The following is an 18222-nucleotide window of genomic DNA, read 5'->3' on the forward strand; positions in this document are numbered from 1 at the left end:
ACATGGGAGTGTTAAATCTGTGGAAGCTGTTGAAGATTGAAAGTAATACTTAAAATATAGGAAAAGAAGGAGGCTTAAGGCAGGACTTTCATTATATTAATAATGACTATCTTTTATTATATACCCTCACTATGTGCTGAGCACATACTAAGGTACTGAGCACTCTGTGTACTATTTTTCATTTCATCCTTACAAGCATTTAGGTAGATATTATTACTCCAGAGAGGTCTTAACTGATTCTAAATCTCATCTTCTTAACCTCTAAGGTACTCTTAGTATTTAGTTGATAGAGAAACAGTTTACAGGAATAAAAAGGATCCATAAAATGTGAGACCTGGGCAGGACTAGGGATCATCTAATCCAGCTCCTTGGTCTTTAACTTGGGAAATTAAGGCCTAAAAATATATTAATAAAATTTGTTCAGGGTCACGAAACCACATGGTGGGATTGCTTCACCAAGTTTGAAATTTGTTTTGAAGTTTCCTGTTTTACTCTTGCAGTGTAAGTAAATGTTTCATTTTAACCCCCAATAATACCAGCCAGTGTTTATTTATTTGTCGGTTTAACTTTTTATTTTGAACTAGCTTTAGATTTTCAGAGTGGTTGGAAAGATAGCACAGAGCGCTCCTGCACAGCCTTCATGCAGTTGCTCAAGCAGTTGTTCCCATATAAATAGTGCTTCATTTTCCTCTGGCTTTAAAGATTTTTCCTTTGTCTTTAATTTTCAGCAATTTGATTGTGAACTGTCTGGGCTTGACTTTCTTTGTGTTCAGCCTGTTTAGGGTTCTCCAGCATTCCAGATGTTGTGTCCAGGTTTTATAGGTGAATTCAGTGGGAGAGACAGGGCAGACCGAGTGTGCTTTCTCTAACTCAGAACCAGAACCTTAATGGTATCTTTTGATTAAAAGAAGTATTTCATTTTGATGGAGTCCAGTTTAGCAGTCCTTCCCTTTATTATTTTCTAGATGCTATATTGCTTTACCTTTCAGTTTATATTCACAAGGTCTGTGTAACTTCACTTTTCATTGTCTGTTTTGAGTATCATCATGATCTCATGGGCTTATGTATGTTTGTTTCAATTCATTGCAGCCATTTTTCTTTCTGATGCTTAATTTGTCTCATCTCAGTTCCTGGGAGCTCTTTCAGGTTGCCTTCTGTGTCCTTCCAACATGACCCCAGTAGGGCTACACAGTTGGCTCAGTGGTAAAGAATCTGCCTGTCAGTGCAGGAGCCACAGGAGATGCAGGCTCAATACCTGGATCAGGAAGATCCCCCGGAGGAGGAAATGGCAACCCATTCCAGTATTCCTGCCGGGAAAATCCCATGGACAGAGGAGCCTGAGGGGATATAGGCCATGGGATCCAAAGAGTCAGACACAACTGAGTGACTGAGCCTAGCCCAGCACAGTCTTTGGTAACATTCTAGATTTTTCCATTAAGTTCTTACACAAAAAGATGTCCTAAGCTGATCTTTTCATCATGATTCACACCAGGAATAGGTGATTTTTCTAAGGACTCCTGGTTCATTTTAATGAAACATAATGTTTAGAGATTATACTATGGGCATTGTTAGAGAACTCTCCTTGATTTTTTAGAAACTTTTTTTCTTAAATTATAAAACAATCCATGTTCTTTATGAAAATGAAAGTGTTAGCTGCTCAGACTATAGCCCACCAGGCTTCTCTGTCCATGGGATTCTCCAGGCAGACATACTGGAGTGGGTTGCCAGGCCCTTCTCCAGGGGATCTTCCTGACCTAGGGATCAAACCTGTGTCTCTTACATCTCCTGCATTGGCAGGTGGGTTCTTACCACTAGCGCCACCTGGGAAGCCCCTATTTTCTATTTTCTTTATAGAACATTTCAAAGTATACCATAATTTTCCACTTAGAATCTTGACTTTTGAGATTGTAAGTCTGTTTTTAACTAGAACTATTAGTCATTCCAAACATTTATTAGAACTTCCTTATTCTGTTTTTTACCACTTTCAGATCAGAGACTTAGAAAACCCTCCAAAAATAATAATAAGACAGCATATTATTTTGTGTATAAATAACTTATTCCCCCCAAAATTGAATATTCCTTTCTGAGAGTAGCTACAGATAGCTACTATAGAAGCACAAATGAGAAGAAAAGAGCCTTAAAAAGATAAACTTATAGAGTTTCTTAAAATATGATTTGTGGGCCATCTGCATTTAAATTACTTGAGATACTTGTTAAAAACATATTTTCCTTTGTTCCATCCCAGATCCTCTGAATTAAACTCTCTGTGGGTAGGTCGTGGCGTTTTGCATTGTAAACTAATTCTCTGATAATTCTTGGGCACACAGAAATTGGAGAATCCCTGATCTAAAGGAATTCTACAGTTGAGACTGAGAGTGAACTGGAGAAAACTTGAGTGCTTTTGTAGCTTTGATAGAAACAATAGGGAAGGTGGAGTTGAAGAGTGAGGAGGAAGAAGAACCAAACTCCCCAAGGAACATGAAATTTAGAATATAGATGAAAGGATTAGCCTAGACTAGAAGGAGAAATGGTGGTGTTAACATACAAAGTTTAAAGCTTTGAAGTAAGCCAGACCATTTCCTCATTTTTTATACAGGAAACACACAGTCAAAAGGGTACCATGATGCCCAGGGTTTAATTAATTATGTAACAGTATTGAGTATAACCCAGTTTTTTCACTTCCCAGTCTGTTGCTGTTCGCTCAGCCTCATACTGTTGCTTCTGTTCGTTTCTGTATAGAGTTACTGTCTATTTCCAGTAGTACTTTAACCAAGAACATTTCTTCTGTCATAATGCTCTGTTTTGTTCACTGTTATCTGTCATATAAAGTTTTATAAAGGGTGGAAAAAGATAGAGATGCTCTTGCATGTCTGTATCAGCTTCTGCTACCATAATTGGGATAGTTGATTGAAATATCAGTCAAAAGCTTTTCCTCACAAAGAGCAGGAAGATGGAGGATTGTATACAGAACTAGTCATTAATTTCTTCCTTCTGCAGTAGGCTAAGCACAGCAATAGTGGCTGTCTCTTATTCCATACTTCTTTTGTATCTAAAACCAGGCTTACTACTTTACATTCATTGTCTTACTTTTTTATAAGGATCTTCCAAAGGTAGGTAATATTAAGATGTGAACTGTATACATGGGGGATGTCAAGGTCAGTGAGATTATGTAGTTCAAGGAATCAAAGTAAGTAGCAGAACTTAAGTTTGAATATCTGACTCCCAAGTCCATGATCTTAACTACTCCGTCATACTGCCTTTCTTTGTGTACATGGGAGCTATGACTGGAAGAAGGATTGACGGTAGCATCCGAAATTCATAGTGTTCCCATTATATAACTTCAGGGCTGGACAACATTTTAAGACTGAGAGCTTATTTTGTAATACTTATATTGCTTAGTTACTTAAATCTGTATTAGGGTTGCTGAATGTTGACATGTAATGCTTTCTTTTTCCCTTTCATTATTTTTGTACTACCTTAATGGTGGCTTCTGATGTACTCTTTTCTTTCCAGAAAAGCCATGCCAGATGGATCATCTGGATCGAATCCTTCTGTCTGGCATCTATAATGTACGCAAGGGAAAGACCCAGCTGCATAAGTGGGCTGAACGCCTGGTTGTTCTCTGTGGCACCTGCCTCATCGTGTCCTCAGTGAAGGATTGTCAGACCGGGAAAATGCACATATTGCCTCTGGTTGGGGGAAAGGTAAGACCCACAAACAGAAATTACTCTTTCTTTGATCATCTTAATTAAAAAAAAAAATCACATATGCTTTTCAGAGTTTTTTCCACATCTTTTCAAAGAAGCCATTCTGAACATTATTAAAGATTACATCACAAAGTTTTTGCATTCTTAAGTTTAAATGAAACTGACTCAGGCTAATTTACACATAAAACAAGTTTTTCACATCACAAACCCCCTCGGAGGTCCAAATACTATGTTGTTGATCAGTTGCTAAGTCATGTCCAACCGTTTGTGACCCCATGGACTGCATCATGCCAGGTTCCTCTGTCCTCCACCATCTCTTGTAGTTTGCTCAAATTCATGTCGTGGAGACTATCCATGCCCCAGATTCTGCTGCAGACCCCGTCTGTTGAAGAAACCCCTGCTTCCACTGCTAGGCACTAAATACTGTCAGTAGTACCACCAAGAGTAGCTGCCACTAGCAGCTGCCTTTGGAAACTAGAAGTAGTGGCCACTTTTGGAAACTAGGCTGCCTTTGGAAGCTTAGCATCCAGCACCAAAACTGATTCTTTGCTATTTCTCCTTTTCTCCCATTAGACTGAAATTCAGAGTCTGAGTGCTCATAAGCTCCTATCAAGCAGCCAGAGAGGCCTGCCTTTGGAAACTTAGCATCCTCCACCGAAACAGATTCTTTCCTATTTCTCCTTTTCCCCCGTTAGACTGAAATTCAGAGTCTGGAGTGCTCATAAGCTCCTATCAAGCAGCCAGAGAGACCTGCATTTTTTGCATCTGTACAAGAGAATTCCCCATGGTAGGAAAAGCAGTTCAAAGTCATCAGAGTGATAGATGACTGGAAACAGATAATGCTACTGTTTATTGGAAGTTATAGGAGAGAAAAGATAACCTGCAAAGAATTGACAGGCTGACAACAGCTTTCTTTTCATCAACAATATGTACAGAAGAGTATTTGCAAAATTACTGAGAAAATAAATTGTATTTTGTATTTTTTATCCAGTTGAATTACTTTATAAGAATCAAGGCAAAATAGAACATTTTCAGACATTTAAAAACTAATGAGGGACTTACCTTGTGGTCCAGTGGCTAGGACTCGGTGCTTTCACTGGGTTCAGTCCCTGGTCAGGGAACTAAGGTCCTGCAAGCTATGCTGCACAGCTGAAGGGGGAAAAGAAACCCAACATAAAACAAATGAGCTGGCATATATCCTCACCAAAAGAACTACTAAAGATGTATGTCTAAAAAACAACACCCCTCCAAATAAAACAAACAGGGAAAAAAAGAAGAAAACAACAAAGGAACGAAGGAAAGTAAATTCAAAGGAAGGTATAAGATATAAGAATAGATGATGAATGGGAACACTGATAAATTATATAAGATATAAGAATAGATGATGAATGCAAATACTGATAAAATATGGTAGTAAATTTGATACTGATTATAAAAAGATTTAAATTTTTTAATATCTTAAATATAAATTTCAACAACCAAAGCTCAAACTCCTGAACAGCATTCAGGGTGTGATGATGTGTTCAATGAGGAACTTGTGATGCAATCTTTGGATAAAAGGAAAAAAAGAAAGTGAAAGTGAACTCGCTCAGTCCTGTCGACTCTTTGCGACCCCCATGGACTGTAGCCTACCAGGCTTCTCTGTCCATGGGATTTTCCAGGCAAGAGTACCAGAGTGGGTTGCAATTCCCTTCTCCAGGTGATCTTCCCAACCCAAGGATCAAATCTGGGTCACCTGCATTGCAGGCAGATGCTTTACCCTCTGAGCCACCACCAAACTTAAAAATTTTAAGGATGACTACTAAAAGTAGAGTGGGAAAAGAGAATATAAGCTGTGTAATGCTAAAAGAAGGCAGGAAAAGGGTTGAGAAAAAGGAGCAAAATAATTAGCATGGTAAGTTATTATAGTGACATAGAAATAAACTCAAATATTTTCTACTAATTACTGTTTATAGGAGACACACCTAAAACTTAGAAGGTTGAATGTGAAATGATAGAAAAATCACACTAATCAAATAGCAACCAAAAGAAAATTGGTATGGTTATATTAACATCATACAAAGCACATGAAAGTTTGTATGCAACATAGGACTTGTGTCAGAACTACATAAAGAACATTTACAACTTGGAAATAGACAAATAACCTATTTTGGCAAAGTTGGGAAGCAACTGGGAACACAGTCCCTTTGGAAAACAGGGGTTTTTTTTGTTTCTTATAGTTAAAAATCTGCTTTTCAGATGACTGAGCATTTCTCTTAGATACTGAGAAATGAACACAAATATTTCCAAAAAGTATAAGTGAATGTTCATAGCAACTTTGGTTATAATTGACCCAAACTGGAAGCAACCCAAATGTTCACTGAGTGGTGAATTGATAAAACAGATGTGCTGTATTCACTGTGCCACTGAGCAGTGAAAAGACGTGAGCTGCTGATACACACAGGAAAAAGAGCGAGTCTCAAAACATTAAGTGGAAAAAGCCAGAGGTAAAAGTCTATTTATTGTATGATTCCATTTACATGAAATTAAAAAAAAGCTGTAGTCATAGAAAAGAGACCAGTGGTTGTGCCAGGATATGGAAGAAGGGGATTGGCTGCAAAACAGCCATAAGGGACGTTTTGTGGGTGATGGGGTTGTCAGACTATGTATCTCATCAAATTGTTCACTTAGAGTTTATGAATTTAAAAATCACAAATTTTATATAAATTATACCTCAGTAAAACTTGCCTCCTGAGAAAGACAATGTGCAAAAGCGTTAATAAGGATTAGGAGGCTCACTGCAAACTGATGAGAGGAACATTTTACGTGTATTACCATGTAGTCTCAACATACATATTGCAAAACTTAACAAAATTACTCAGAAGTTGACAGATTAACTTCTAGTGGGAGATTTATAAGCCTTTCTCAGAATTTGGCATTATATGACTATTTTTCTGTGTCAAACATCCCATAAAAAATATTTAGAAGAAAAGGTTATTCTAAAGCAATCAGTAATGCCTGTTCTTCATTTCAACAAAGTCCCTTATTTTGACACAAACTCACTGAATTGTGGTGATTTATTACTAATAAAAATGGCCTAGTTGTAAGCATCACAATTGAATGTTATGAATATTATTTAATTTTATTGGATCTTCTTAATATGATTCTTATTTGTTTAAAAGTATTTTGTGTTTCTGCCATTTGGTTCAGTCTTTACTTGGCACCAGAAGTCTAATGATTTATAACTTGGAAGTTTCCAGCTGACTCACCAAGATTCAGTAGCTATGACATATAGAAGTGAGATGTCAGACAAAGATATAAGTGGTTCCATAGCTATAAAAAGACTTCATCTTCATCAATGGTATATAGGCTGGGTTGTTGAAGAAAGCTGTTGTTGTGCTATGAATCCTTACCATCACCCCAAATGGGACTGGAGGAAGTTCTGACTCTTTCCTCAAGCCCAGTGAAAGAGGTTTCAAAAGAACCCATGGAATCCTGGTTCAGGTTCCCTGCAGTAAGGGGGACATAGTGCACTGGTGTCCTGCCTTCTGACCAGGAAGTCTTGAGGATGAGATAGGCTGCTTTAGTGATTGATAGAGCACAGAGCCTAACTCATGTATTGGGATCCTTGTGTATTCCTTGGGTTTGTTAGTATGTGACCCAGTTGGGTTGAGAGGAAACACAAGCCATTGGTTGGGTGGGTGGGTGGATTCTCATGTCTGGTGGGGCCACCTAGAGGGGCCAGCAGACTTCATTGGAGGACAAGCTGTCAGGGGACCACCAGGTTCCTTCACGTCTGAGGAGGGAATGGTCACCTATTGGAATAGTATGCATTACCCTGGTCAAGGAATCTGTAGGTGAGAAGCCACTAATGGTTGAATTAGGGGGCTGGTATCCAAAGAACCTTCAAAAGGGCCTATTGAGAAAGATCATCCCCTTTAAAATCTAGTAGGTCTGGAGAGCGTGAAGTCAGGTTATGACTCTGCTAGTTTAGTAATAACCTTTGGGTTTGCATGTTCCCTGTTTTTCATTCTGCCCAATGTTTGTGCTGGACGGGGTCAGAAATGGCTTCTAGCCCGTCACCTTGAACATAAGAGAGGGGGTGAGTCCAAAGAGGAGGCCAGCGTACCCCTTGCAGGCAGGCAGACAGCTATCTCCGGTGTGCCACAGTGGTGGTGAAAAGGTATGGAGCAGTCTTACCTTTGAAGTGAAAACTTTGCCTCTTCCTTGTGGGCCTACAGACTCTCCTGTTCTGAAACTCCCCTGCAGTGGAAGCACAGAATCCTAACCACTTCACCACCAGAGAATTCCCCCTTTGGTGTTTTCTAAATAGCTTTATTGAGATGAAATTCATATACTATACAGTTAACCCATTTAAAGTATGCAACTCTGGCTTTTAGTAAATTCACAGAGTTGGGCAACCGTCACCATAATTGATTTTAGAATACTTCCATGACCCTTCGAAAAGAAACCATGCACTACTTAGCCTTCATCTCCCCATTCCTTCTCTAGCCCCAGGCATCCATTAATCTACTTTCTGTCTCTATAGATTTGCTCATTCTGGACATTTCACATGAATGGAATCATACAATGTATGGTTCTTTGTTAACTGGCTTCTTTCACTTCGTGTAATGTTTTCAAGGTTCATGTGGTAGTGTGTATCAGTGTTTTATTCTCATTTATGGCTGGATAGTATTATATGGTGTACTACATTTTGTTTATACAGTTACCTGTTGATGAACATTGAGGCTGTTTCTACTTTTTCCTATTATGAATAACTCTGCTGTAATTCACAGAAAATTTTTGTATGGATGCATTTTTTCTTGGGTATATACCTAGGAATGGAATTGCTGGGTTACATGGTTGCTGCTACTGCTGCTAAGTCACTTCAGTTGTGTCTGACTCTGTGTGACCCCATAGACGGCAGCCCACCAGGCTCCCCGTCCCTGGGATTCTCTAGGCAAGAATACTGGAGTGGGTTGCCATTTCCTTCTCCAGTGCAGGAAAGTGAAAAGTGAAAGTGAAGTCGCTCAGTTGTGTCCAACCCTCAGTGACCCCGTGGACTGCAGCCTTCCAGGCTCCTCCATCCATGGGATTTTCCAGGCAGGAGTACTGGAGAGGGATGCCATTGCCTTCTCCGGGGTTACATGGTTACTATATGTTTTCACCTTTTGAGGAACTCCCCAACTATTTTTCAAAGTGACTGTACCATATTACATTCCCAGATTCAGTTTCCCTGCATCCTGCTAATGCTTGTTACCCAACACTTGTTATCTGTGTTTTTTATTTTAACCATCCTAGCGGATGTGAGGTGGTACCTTGTGGTTTTGATTAGCATTTGTCTAATAAATAATGACATAGAGGGCTTCCCAGGTGGTGCAGTGGTAAAGAATCTGCCTCCCAATGCAGGAGACACAAGAGAGTCAGGTTCGATCCCTGGGTTGGGAAGATCCCCTAGTGTAGGAAATGGCAACCCACTCCAGTATTCTTGCCTAGAAAATTCCAAGGACAGAGGAGCCTGGCAAGCTATAGTCCACAGGGTCACAAAGAGTCAGACACGACTGAGCACACAGTCAGTGATGTAGAACATTGTATCATGTGCTTATCAGTCATTCCTCTGTCTTCTTCGGAGAAATATCTTTTCAGATCTTTTGCCTAGTTAAAAAAATTGACTTGTTTGTCTTTGTTATTGTCCTGTGGTTTTTTGGATTGGAATTGTTCTGTTTAATTGGTTCTGGTTTTCTCCCCGCTTCTTCAGGTAGAAGAAGTGAAGCGACGTCAGTACTCCCTCGCATTCAGCTCAGCTGGAGCCCAAGCGCAGACCTATCTTGTCAGCTTTGAGACTTTGGCTGAGTACCAGAGGTGGCAGCGGCAAGCTTCCAAGGTGAAAAGCTGTCAGACGTCCTCATGGGGAGATGAGAGCAGAGAAACCAACAGAAAGATATTTTGAAACTGAACTTATTCCCAGGAGATCGAATTATAATTCTTATGCACATCACTCCAGGCTTTTCTGAATGCATAGTGAATGAAATGGAATTCTCCCAGGTCCTTAACTTATTATTTATATCGGCACAGTGCAGACCACTTTCAAAAGTGTTTTCAGGTACCAGCTCTGTGAGGAAAGTAGGGGCTTGAATGAGTAGAGACACAATGAGGTTCAAATGACTCTCCCCCCACCATGGTGGTCTGTATAGATGGAGCTGTCCCCTAAAGATGAAGTGCTCTAAAATTATATTTCAGTGCTCGCTTCGGCAGCACATATACTAAAATTGGAACGATACAGAGAAGATTAGCATGGCCCCTGCGCAAGGATGACACGCAGATTAGTAAAGCGTTCCATATTTTTAAGTAAAATAAGGTAATAAGAAAAAAAATATATTTCATTTTCCAAATTCTCTTGCTTCTTAGCCATCTTTTCAGGATTTAAACGCATTTTTCTTCATGGGGCTAGGTAGTTGCATTAAAGATTGTTTTAGTATAATGACATGCCACCAAAACATGAATGACTTTTGTAGTGATATTTTGAGTTTTTTTTTAGATCCATTTTCACAGCCCATGTTTTATTAGTATACTATTGTGGCAATATAAATCTTTTTCAGTGTTATTTCTGTATTTGTGATAGTAATAAAATCTGCTATGAATAAAACTAGTTTCAATTTTAAACAGCTTCTCTATTCTTCTGCCCTTGTAAAGAGAAATTAATATTTTTTGAGCATCTTTTGCATGCTAAGCAGCAGTGCTGCATACTTGGTTTTTTAATTTTCCTCATGACAGATGAAGAAGCTGTGCAATTTAGGAACTGAGCTTATGTAGCTGCAAAAGGCCATATTAAAAGATCCTTTAATATCACATTCCCTCCTAAAGTTTTGAACAGTTACTTGGAATCATCTTAACTTTACTTCCTGCATGAGCTGTTACTAACTTTCCATCTTTATGATTTTTTTTTTAAACTTGTAGACACTTTATAGCTTATACCTTTCTGTTTTTCAAGCATCATATGGTTTTGGGGAAAAAGTAAAAATTCACTGCTTCTTATAAATGAATACTCAGATCTTGTGACCTTTCTTGTCTTCCCCATCTTTTTAATTGGTTCCTTGTTGTGTCAGTGCTGTTCCATCCTCCGCTGGGTGGGAGACATTCAGCACTGGCTCAGATGGCTCTTCTCTGTGACCTCATCCAGGTGGTGTCCCAGCGCATCAGTACCGTCGACCTCTCGTGTCACAGCCTTGAGGAGGTTCCTGAGCATCTCTTCTACAGTCAAGATATCACCTACCTCAACTTGCGACACAACTTCATGCAGTTAGAAAGACCAGGGGGCCTTGACACTTTCTACAAGTATGTGGGGCACAGGTTTCCAGACCAACTTACTAAAATCTAATTGTAAATCAATATCTGTAGATAAGCATGTTTACCCATTGTGTACATATTTGAAAATTTCCCCTCCCTTTTGAAGAAGTAAGAATTTTTGTTCAGTTTTCCCACTCCCCCTTTCCCCTCTGTATAAGATATGATAGATGTGAAGTTTCTGACATGGAGGCAGCATCGAGCTGCCCTTGATCTGGATAATCTTTTTCTATAAGTCATTGACAGTGGAGCATGATCTGCAGCTAGGGTAAATAGAGAGATTCCATATTTGGGAAGTTTTTAAATCAAAAATTTCAGACTTAAATAACTTAAAGGAAATAGGCCAAATTTCAAGAATTCCACTCCCAGGTTAGGGCTTTTATCTTTCCTTTGCACCTGCTGCTGCCAACTCACAAGCCTTTTGTCAGTGATGAAACCTCTCTCTCCTAGTAAAGGAACCATTTCAGTCCTAAGTGACAATGACCCATATATTTTTCCATCTCCTTTGTTAGAATATATTCCCCATTCCCACCATCCACCAACTTCACCTCCTTCCTTTCTTTAAAAAATGAGTAGAAGTGAATAAATACATGGTGTAAGTAATTGGGCTTCTTGTGGGAAGGGGAGAAATTGAAAGTTACAGTGTTCAAACTACATGGTAATCAAAAAGCTAAATGCACATTGAAATGTATTTTACATACTTCGTAACTAGTATTTCATAATTTTCAAAAAGTGAATGATTTTTACCTCATCTGAAATGTTTTGCAAAGTTTTCAAACATAAGCCTCTATGTAGTAATGAGATAATTATTTTAATAATATTGATGTTTAAAAATTAAAACAAGCTATAATTTTAAGGAAGTGGACTTCTAGTATTTCCTTCTGAATTTCTATGAAAATAGGGTTAATCTTGTTTGAGGGCTGGCTTAGGAAATTAGAAGTCAAGGTGCCAAATCAAAGGAACAATCAGTACTCAAAGTCAGGATATTTGGAAGACAAAAGTTGAAATTTTCAAAGAGAAATGTTAGAGAGGGGTACCATGGATTCACATCTAGAAGTAGATGATATGGTTCATCATTGTGGAGATCATCACCTTAGCCTTACCATCTTGCACTAGTATAATAATGAAGTATAATACTCTTAAGTAGAATTACAGGAGTGACTCTTTAGGATCCAATTTATGATGATACTATCTCTCAGTGAGACATTATGTAGATACTTCTATAAAAATTTGAAGTGTTAAAAATTACTATTTTCTGTTGTGTATCATCACATTACAGTAAAACTGCATATCACCTATGTATTTTTAAACTAACTGGCTCAGTCATTTACAAAAAGAGAAATTACTTGTAATGAGATTTGATCCACAGCTTTGTTAGTTAGTCCTGTGTCCATGAATTGATTAATTGTAAGGCTTTTGTGTATTCCATGTAGACATTTAATAAAGGAAATTATTTGAAGCATATCAATAATGGTATTGATTCAACTTGATAGAAAATAATTGTACCACTGTGAGTTTTTCAAGAGTTTGCCTTTCTGAGGAGAAGAGAGAACAACTCCCATCTCACCAGACCTGGTTTCCTTGATAGCTCAGACTGGGCGTTAGTCATCCTGGTGTCTGTGCCACACATACTGTTTGACACATACTGAATGTTCAGTAAATATACGCAGAACAAATTCTTTGATGGACATTTACAACATCACTTTTTCATTCAGTAGTATAATGTGCCTTTGCTTTTTAGATTTTCTCAGCTGAAGGGCCTGAACTTGTCCCATAATAAGCTTGGGTCATTTCCTGTATTGTTATGTGAAATTCCTACCCTGACTGAGCTCAACCTTTCCTGTAATGGATTCCAGGACCTGCCGAGTCAGATTGGCAGTCTGCTGAAGTAAGTACCTGATTTTTACTGGGTTTTTTTCCTTTGTTTGCAGTGTAAGGAACTTGTCTGGTATTTGGAATGAAGCTAGTTCCATCAGCTCTTGCAGTGAAATAGATCATGTAATTATGAGAATTCTAATCAGCAGCAGTTACTTGCCTACAAAAGAGACTATCCCCTCAGTTTAACCACAGAGGCTCTGACTACCCTTGATGTTAAAGGGACCATCTGTATTTGAGTCATCTTAGTAAATCTCTATAGATAGACTGAGGGCATCTAATCATATTGGACTCATAATAAATTAGTGACAAGTAAAAATCCATAATTCTAGTTTTATCCATTCCAATTAAAACGTTTCATCAGGGAGTTTTGTGTTGGTTTCTTCTTGCAGTCTTCAGACTCTCTGTCTTGATGGCAACTTCCTGACTACTTTACCTGAAGAACTGGGAAATCTACAACAGCTGTCCTCCCTGGGAATTTCCTTCAACAACTTTAGTCAAATTCCCGAGGTTTATGAGAAACTCACTATGTTAGATAAAGTGTTTATGGCCGGAAACCGAGTGGAAGTGCTAAACCTGGGGGTGCTGAACCGGATGAGCCATATCAAACATGTGGATTTGAGGTGAGGTCATTCTTTTTCATTTTTGATTGCACTGAGTCTTCACTGCTGCCCGTGGGCTTTCTCTAGTTGTGGCAAGCAGAGGCTCCTCTTGTTGCATAGTGCAAGCTTTAGGCACATGGGCTTCAATAGTTGCAGCATGCGGGCTCAGTAGTTGTGGCTCGTGGGCCCTAGAGCACCAGCTTAGTAGTTGTGGTGCCCGGGCTTGGTTGCTCTGTGTCATGTGTCCCAGAACAGGAATCGAACTTGTGCCCTCTGCATTGGCAGGTGGATGCTTATCCACTGCATCACCAGGGAAGTCTGTTTGGTCATTGTTCACTGTGCTTTCTTTTTGCCTAACCTCTGATGTTCCTTTACATTTTCTTTTTAAAAATAAAGACTCTTGAAACCATTAGGATTTTAGAACAATGTATGTTTTTAAAGCTATAGTAAAGCTTCATTTTTCACTTAATGGTAGAGAGATTTATGGATGAGGTAGGTGTACCATGTGGTAGAGATGAAGGTTGTTCTGACTTACCCACCTAGCAACGTTTTATGAGAATTCCCATTTCCTTTCATCCTTACCAATGTTGGATTTTAGCAGTCTTCTTCCTTGTTAGTGTAGTAGGTAAAAAACAGTATTTCATCATTTTAATCAGCATTTATTACGAATTAGGATGAGTGTCTTTTTGTATGCTTATTGGTGGTTTGTATTTTTCCATAATAAACTTGACCATTTTTCTGTTGAATCCTTGGGTTTCTTCTTGATATCTGTGATATTAGAATTGAAATGTTACCAGTTTTACTAGTAATATTTTTTAATGAGAGTTTTATTCCTTTCTAAAATTACTTATATATTTGTAATCTTTTCCTAAACGAAAGTAGTAAAGCACACATACTGAATGTTCTGTTATTTACACTGAGCCATTGATGTCCCTCATAAAGACGTAGTAACAAAAATTTATTGAAGAATGGGAAAATGAGAATAAGCCTGCATGCATTAAATCATATACCTTATAGAAGAAGCCAAAGAAGTCGTTTTCTTTTACTTGCCCTTGAACTATTCCATATAGATAACAGACTGTTTTCCTCTCCCTTAATTAATGTAATGGGAATCTTGGCACTGGACAGTAGGCAGAGCAGTGAGAGGCAGCGTAGCTGTTTGTTCTTGCTCTCATGTGATACTTACACTATGACCGTCCTGCTAGTCCCAGCCCCAAAGGTTATGCTCATCTTCTCATTTCTTTGTTTTATTCCTTCATCCCTGCCTAACCTTACTAGGTATTTGGATGCAGGTTTTAGGCTAACTGTTTGTGGACATGGTCCCCTTTTCTTTCTCTTTAATTTGTACATGTATTTGCCAATCTGCACAGTCTCTAACTTAGTTTGTAGACAAAGAACCCAAGGTACAACTATCTGTGGTTATTTACCTAGTACCTTGCACAATGAGGCAAGGAGTAAAATTCTTAAGTTGTTTAGGAAAGAGACAAGAGAAACATACTCTCCTGTTTTTTTCTTTTGGTAAGCACATTTAGTAGAATTTATTTCTAATGATTTTCTTATTTCTGAATATTAAGGATGAACCGTCTAAAAACCATGATTATTGAGAATCTGGAGGGAAATAAATACATCACCCACATGGATTTGCGGGACAATCAGCTGACTGACTTAGATCTTAGCTCCTTTTGCAACTTGGAGCAGCTGCATTGTGAGCGGAACCAGCTGAGGGAGCTGACGCTCAGTGGCTTCTCGCTTCGAACTCTCTACGCGAATTCGAACAGTGAGTTCTCTACCCAGCCTCCTGTGTTTCCTCTTGTAGCTCTTGTCTGAGCTATACAAGAACAGTGGCATCTGAGGTGTTCCTCAGCCACTCTGCCAAGTGGAGTTTGAGGTTCATAGAGACCTAGCTTTAAGTTTGCAGTCAGCACTTCAGTGGTTGAGATATGCATAAAAAGGCATTGCAGGATTATTTGAGCTTCACTAAATGAATGTTATAATAATCAGAGGCATTTTGCAGAATGCTAGGATGTTAGGGTGGGCAAGCATGTTCAAAAGAGAATTTCAGTAATAGTCTTGCAACATGGGTTGGCCAGCTGCAGCCCTGTAAATATGGCCTACATCTCATTTTGTGTGGCCCTTGAGGGATGGGTTTTTATATTTTTTAAAGGTTGGGTTTTTAAAAAAATCAGAGGAAAAATAATTTTGACATGGGTAAGTTATATGAAATTCAAATTTAATTGAATAAAGTTTGATGGGAACACACCCATGTTCGTTTGCATATTAACCACTCTCCTGCTACAGTGGCAAAATGATTGAGTAGTTTTGAGAGAGACCACATGGCCTGCAAAGGCCAAAATGTTACTAAATGCTTAACCCTTTACAGAAGATTACCAGTCTCTAGTCTAAAACCTTGTGCTGCCTTAATTCCAGAATGAGAAGCCCTTCACTTCAATAGTGATTTATTTGCCCCAGGGCTATTTTTCAATGTAAAAGGCCTCATATTTGTTGAGGCCATTCTGTTTATAGAGAATTCTTTACTGAGGAAGTTATACAGTTGACTCTTGGGAAACATAGGTTTGAAATGCACAGGTCTGCTTTTTGTTTGTTTTGTTTGGCCATGCCATGGGGCTTGGGGGAATCTTAGTTCCCTGATCTGGGATCGAACTGGGGCCATGACAGTGAAAACGCTGAATTCTAATCACTGGACCACCAAGAAGTTCCCTGTACAGGTGTACTTAAACATGGAGTTTTTTCAGTAGTAGATATGGTTGGTCCTTGAATAATGCAGGGTTTAGGGGCACATCAAACAAACCCTTTAGACAAAAATCTAAGTGTAACTTTACAATCAGCCCTCTGTTTTCATGATTGTGTAGTATTGTAGTATTTACATATATGTATATATATATGTATGTGTGTGGGGGGGATATATATATATAAATAAAACTATATAAAGTTTTGTATGAATTTTCAACTGCTCAGAGGGTCAGTGCCTGTAACCCCCACATTGTTCAAGGGTCAATTGTAACTGCTTTTCTGTGTTTAAAGAAGAAAAGATATTCAATTTCACTAAGTGTCAAAGAAATGCAAATTTAGGTAATACCTTTCTATCACAGAACAGAGCAAAAAAATTGTTCTGTTCACAGAATCCTTAAATTCTACAACCTAGAAGAATTCACACGAACACTTGAGGTTTTTGACACCTCAAGAGTAAAGAACTAAGCTTTCAGCTTCACAGAAGGATGTAGCCAAATAGCCAATTATCAGAGGGAAAGGCCCTCCCTGGTCATCAGGGATGTCTTTTATTGAATTTATTACAGTATTGCTTCTGTTTTATGTTTTGATTTTTTGGCCAAAAGGCATGTGCAATCTTCGCTTTCCAATCACAGATCAAACCTGTGTCCCCTGCATTGGAAGGCAAAGTCTTTGGACTGCCAGGGAAGTCCCTACTTACTGGTTTTTATCTTTAGTTCATCTCAGTAGATGACACAAATTTTTATCGATTTCCCCCCGTGTTTCCTCTGAGTTACATTCTTCTTTGGAGAATGTCACTAACACCAATCTGTTCTCTGATTAGGATTGACAACAGTGAATGTCTATCCAGTACCCAGTCTGCTCACATCTCTAGAACTCTCCCGGTGAGTGTGTCTCATTAGAGTGGTGGTGGTTTGATTCCTATACTTAAGAGATGTCTGTGGGCACTCTGGCAGTTTTGAGATATAGGAAATCCCAATATGTTGAAATATTTGGATAACCTAGAGAAGGGCAAAAGGCTGGCTAAAGGAGTACATTTAATGGCCATACTATCTAGTTAAAGTACTGAAGCTGAAGCTCCAGTACTTTGGCCACCTGATGCAAAGAACTGACTCGTTGGAAAAGACCCTGAAGCTGGAAAAGATTGAAGGCAGGAAGAGAACGAGATGACAGAGGATGAGATGGTTGGATGACATCACCGACTCTATGAATATGAGTTTGAGCAAGCTCTGGTAGTTGGTGATAGACAGTGAAGCCTGGCGTGATGCAGTCCATGGGGTCGCAAAGAGTCAGACATGACTGAGCGACTGAACTGAACTGATCTAATTAAGGGAAAGGTGCCTCTGAATTACTCAGTTACAGTTTGTGGATTTAGAATGAGTTGCAAACAAAGAACTATTTCCCTTCCATGGGCATTGATTTTTCCAATTGGAATCAGATAATTCTTGGTTTTGAGTGACTTAAAATGTTATTTTCTTACTCTTGTGAGCCATGTCAATCTGATTTGCAGAATGATGTTAATTATATTCAAGATTTTATTTCTTCTGTCAGTGGTCAAGAATAAACATAAATGAGGTTTGCTTTCTTTCCTTCATTCATTTTTAACACTGTGTTAGGCATTCAGGAGTCAGTGGCTGAGTTTTACAGTCTAGTTTTACAGTCTAGCTTGTCTTGACAATTGGACAAGCAATGAGAGGGCAGCATCATAAGTGCTGTGGGTATAGAGTGGTAGCAGCATGTGGAATGGGCAGTGGATGGAGTCCTATATGGTCAGAGTTGCCACAGAGTTTAAATGAGACAATAAATGCAACCTATGTAGCCTAGTACCTTGCATAAAATAGTCTCTCAAGAAATATTAGCCATGATAGCCAGGATTCCTTTTGTTGTTGTGACTTTATCATCATTATTATTAAGCTGTTGTTCTGGATTCCCTTCCATCCATTTCATTCTGTCGTCTTCCTGTCAGC

At 38.8% G+C, this 18222-nt stretch overlaps 1 protein-coding gene and 1 non-coding gene across 4 annotated transcripts in view; both read left to right on the forward strand.

Moving 5' to 3' along the window:
* Positions 1-18222, forward strand: part of PHLPP2 (PH domain and leucine rich repeat protein phosphatase 2) — a 63612-nt gene that overhangs the window by 21741 nt on the left and 23649 nt on the right. For all 3 annotated transcript variants that reach the window (XM_015100531.4, XM_042231901.2, XM_042231902.2), the window contains 7 exons: positions 3514-3704; positions 9445-9570; positions 10867-11021; positions 12772-12918; positions 13298-13528; positions 15082-15284; positions 17079-17139. In XM_015100531.4, the coding sequence (XP_014956017.2) occupies positions 3514-3704; positions 9445-9570; positions 10867-11021; positions 12772-12918; positions 13298-13528; positions 15082-15284; positions 17079-17139 (1114 nt within the window). The remainder of the gene's footprint in view (positions 1-3513; positions 3705-9444; positions 9571-10866; positions 11022-12771; positions 12919-13297; positions 13529-15081; positions 15285-17078; positions 17140-18222) is intronic.
* Positions 9926-10032, forward strand: LOC114118138 (U6 spliceosomal RNA). The gene has a single exon (XR_003591682.1). It is a non-coding gene; the product is annotated as a U6 spliceosomal RNA (small nuclear RNA).

This window comes from Ovis aries, chromosome 14, assembly GCF_016772045.2.
Source record: "Ovis aries strain OAR_USU_Benz2616 breed Rambouillet chromosome 14, ARS-UI_Ramb_v3.0, whole genome shotgun sequence".
Lineage (NCBI taxonomy): Eukaryota > Metazoa > Chordata > Mammalia > Artiodactyla > Bovidae > Ovis > Ovis aries.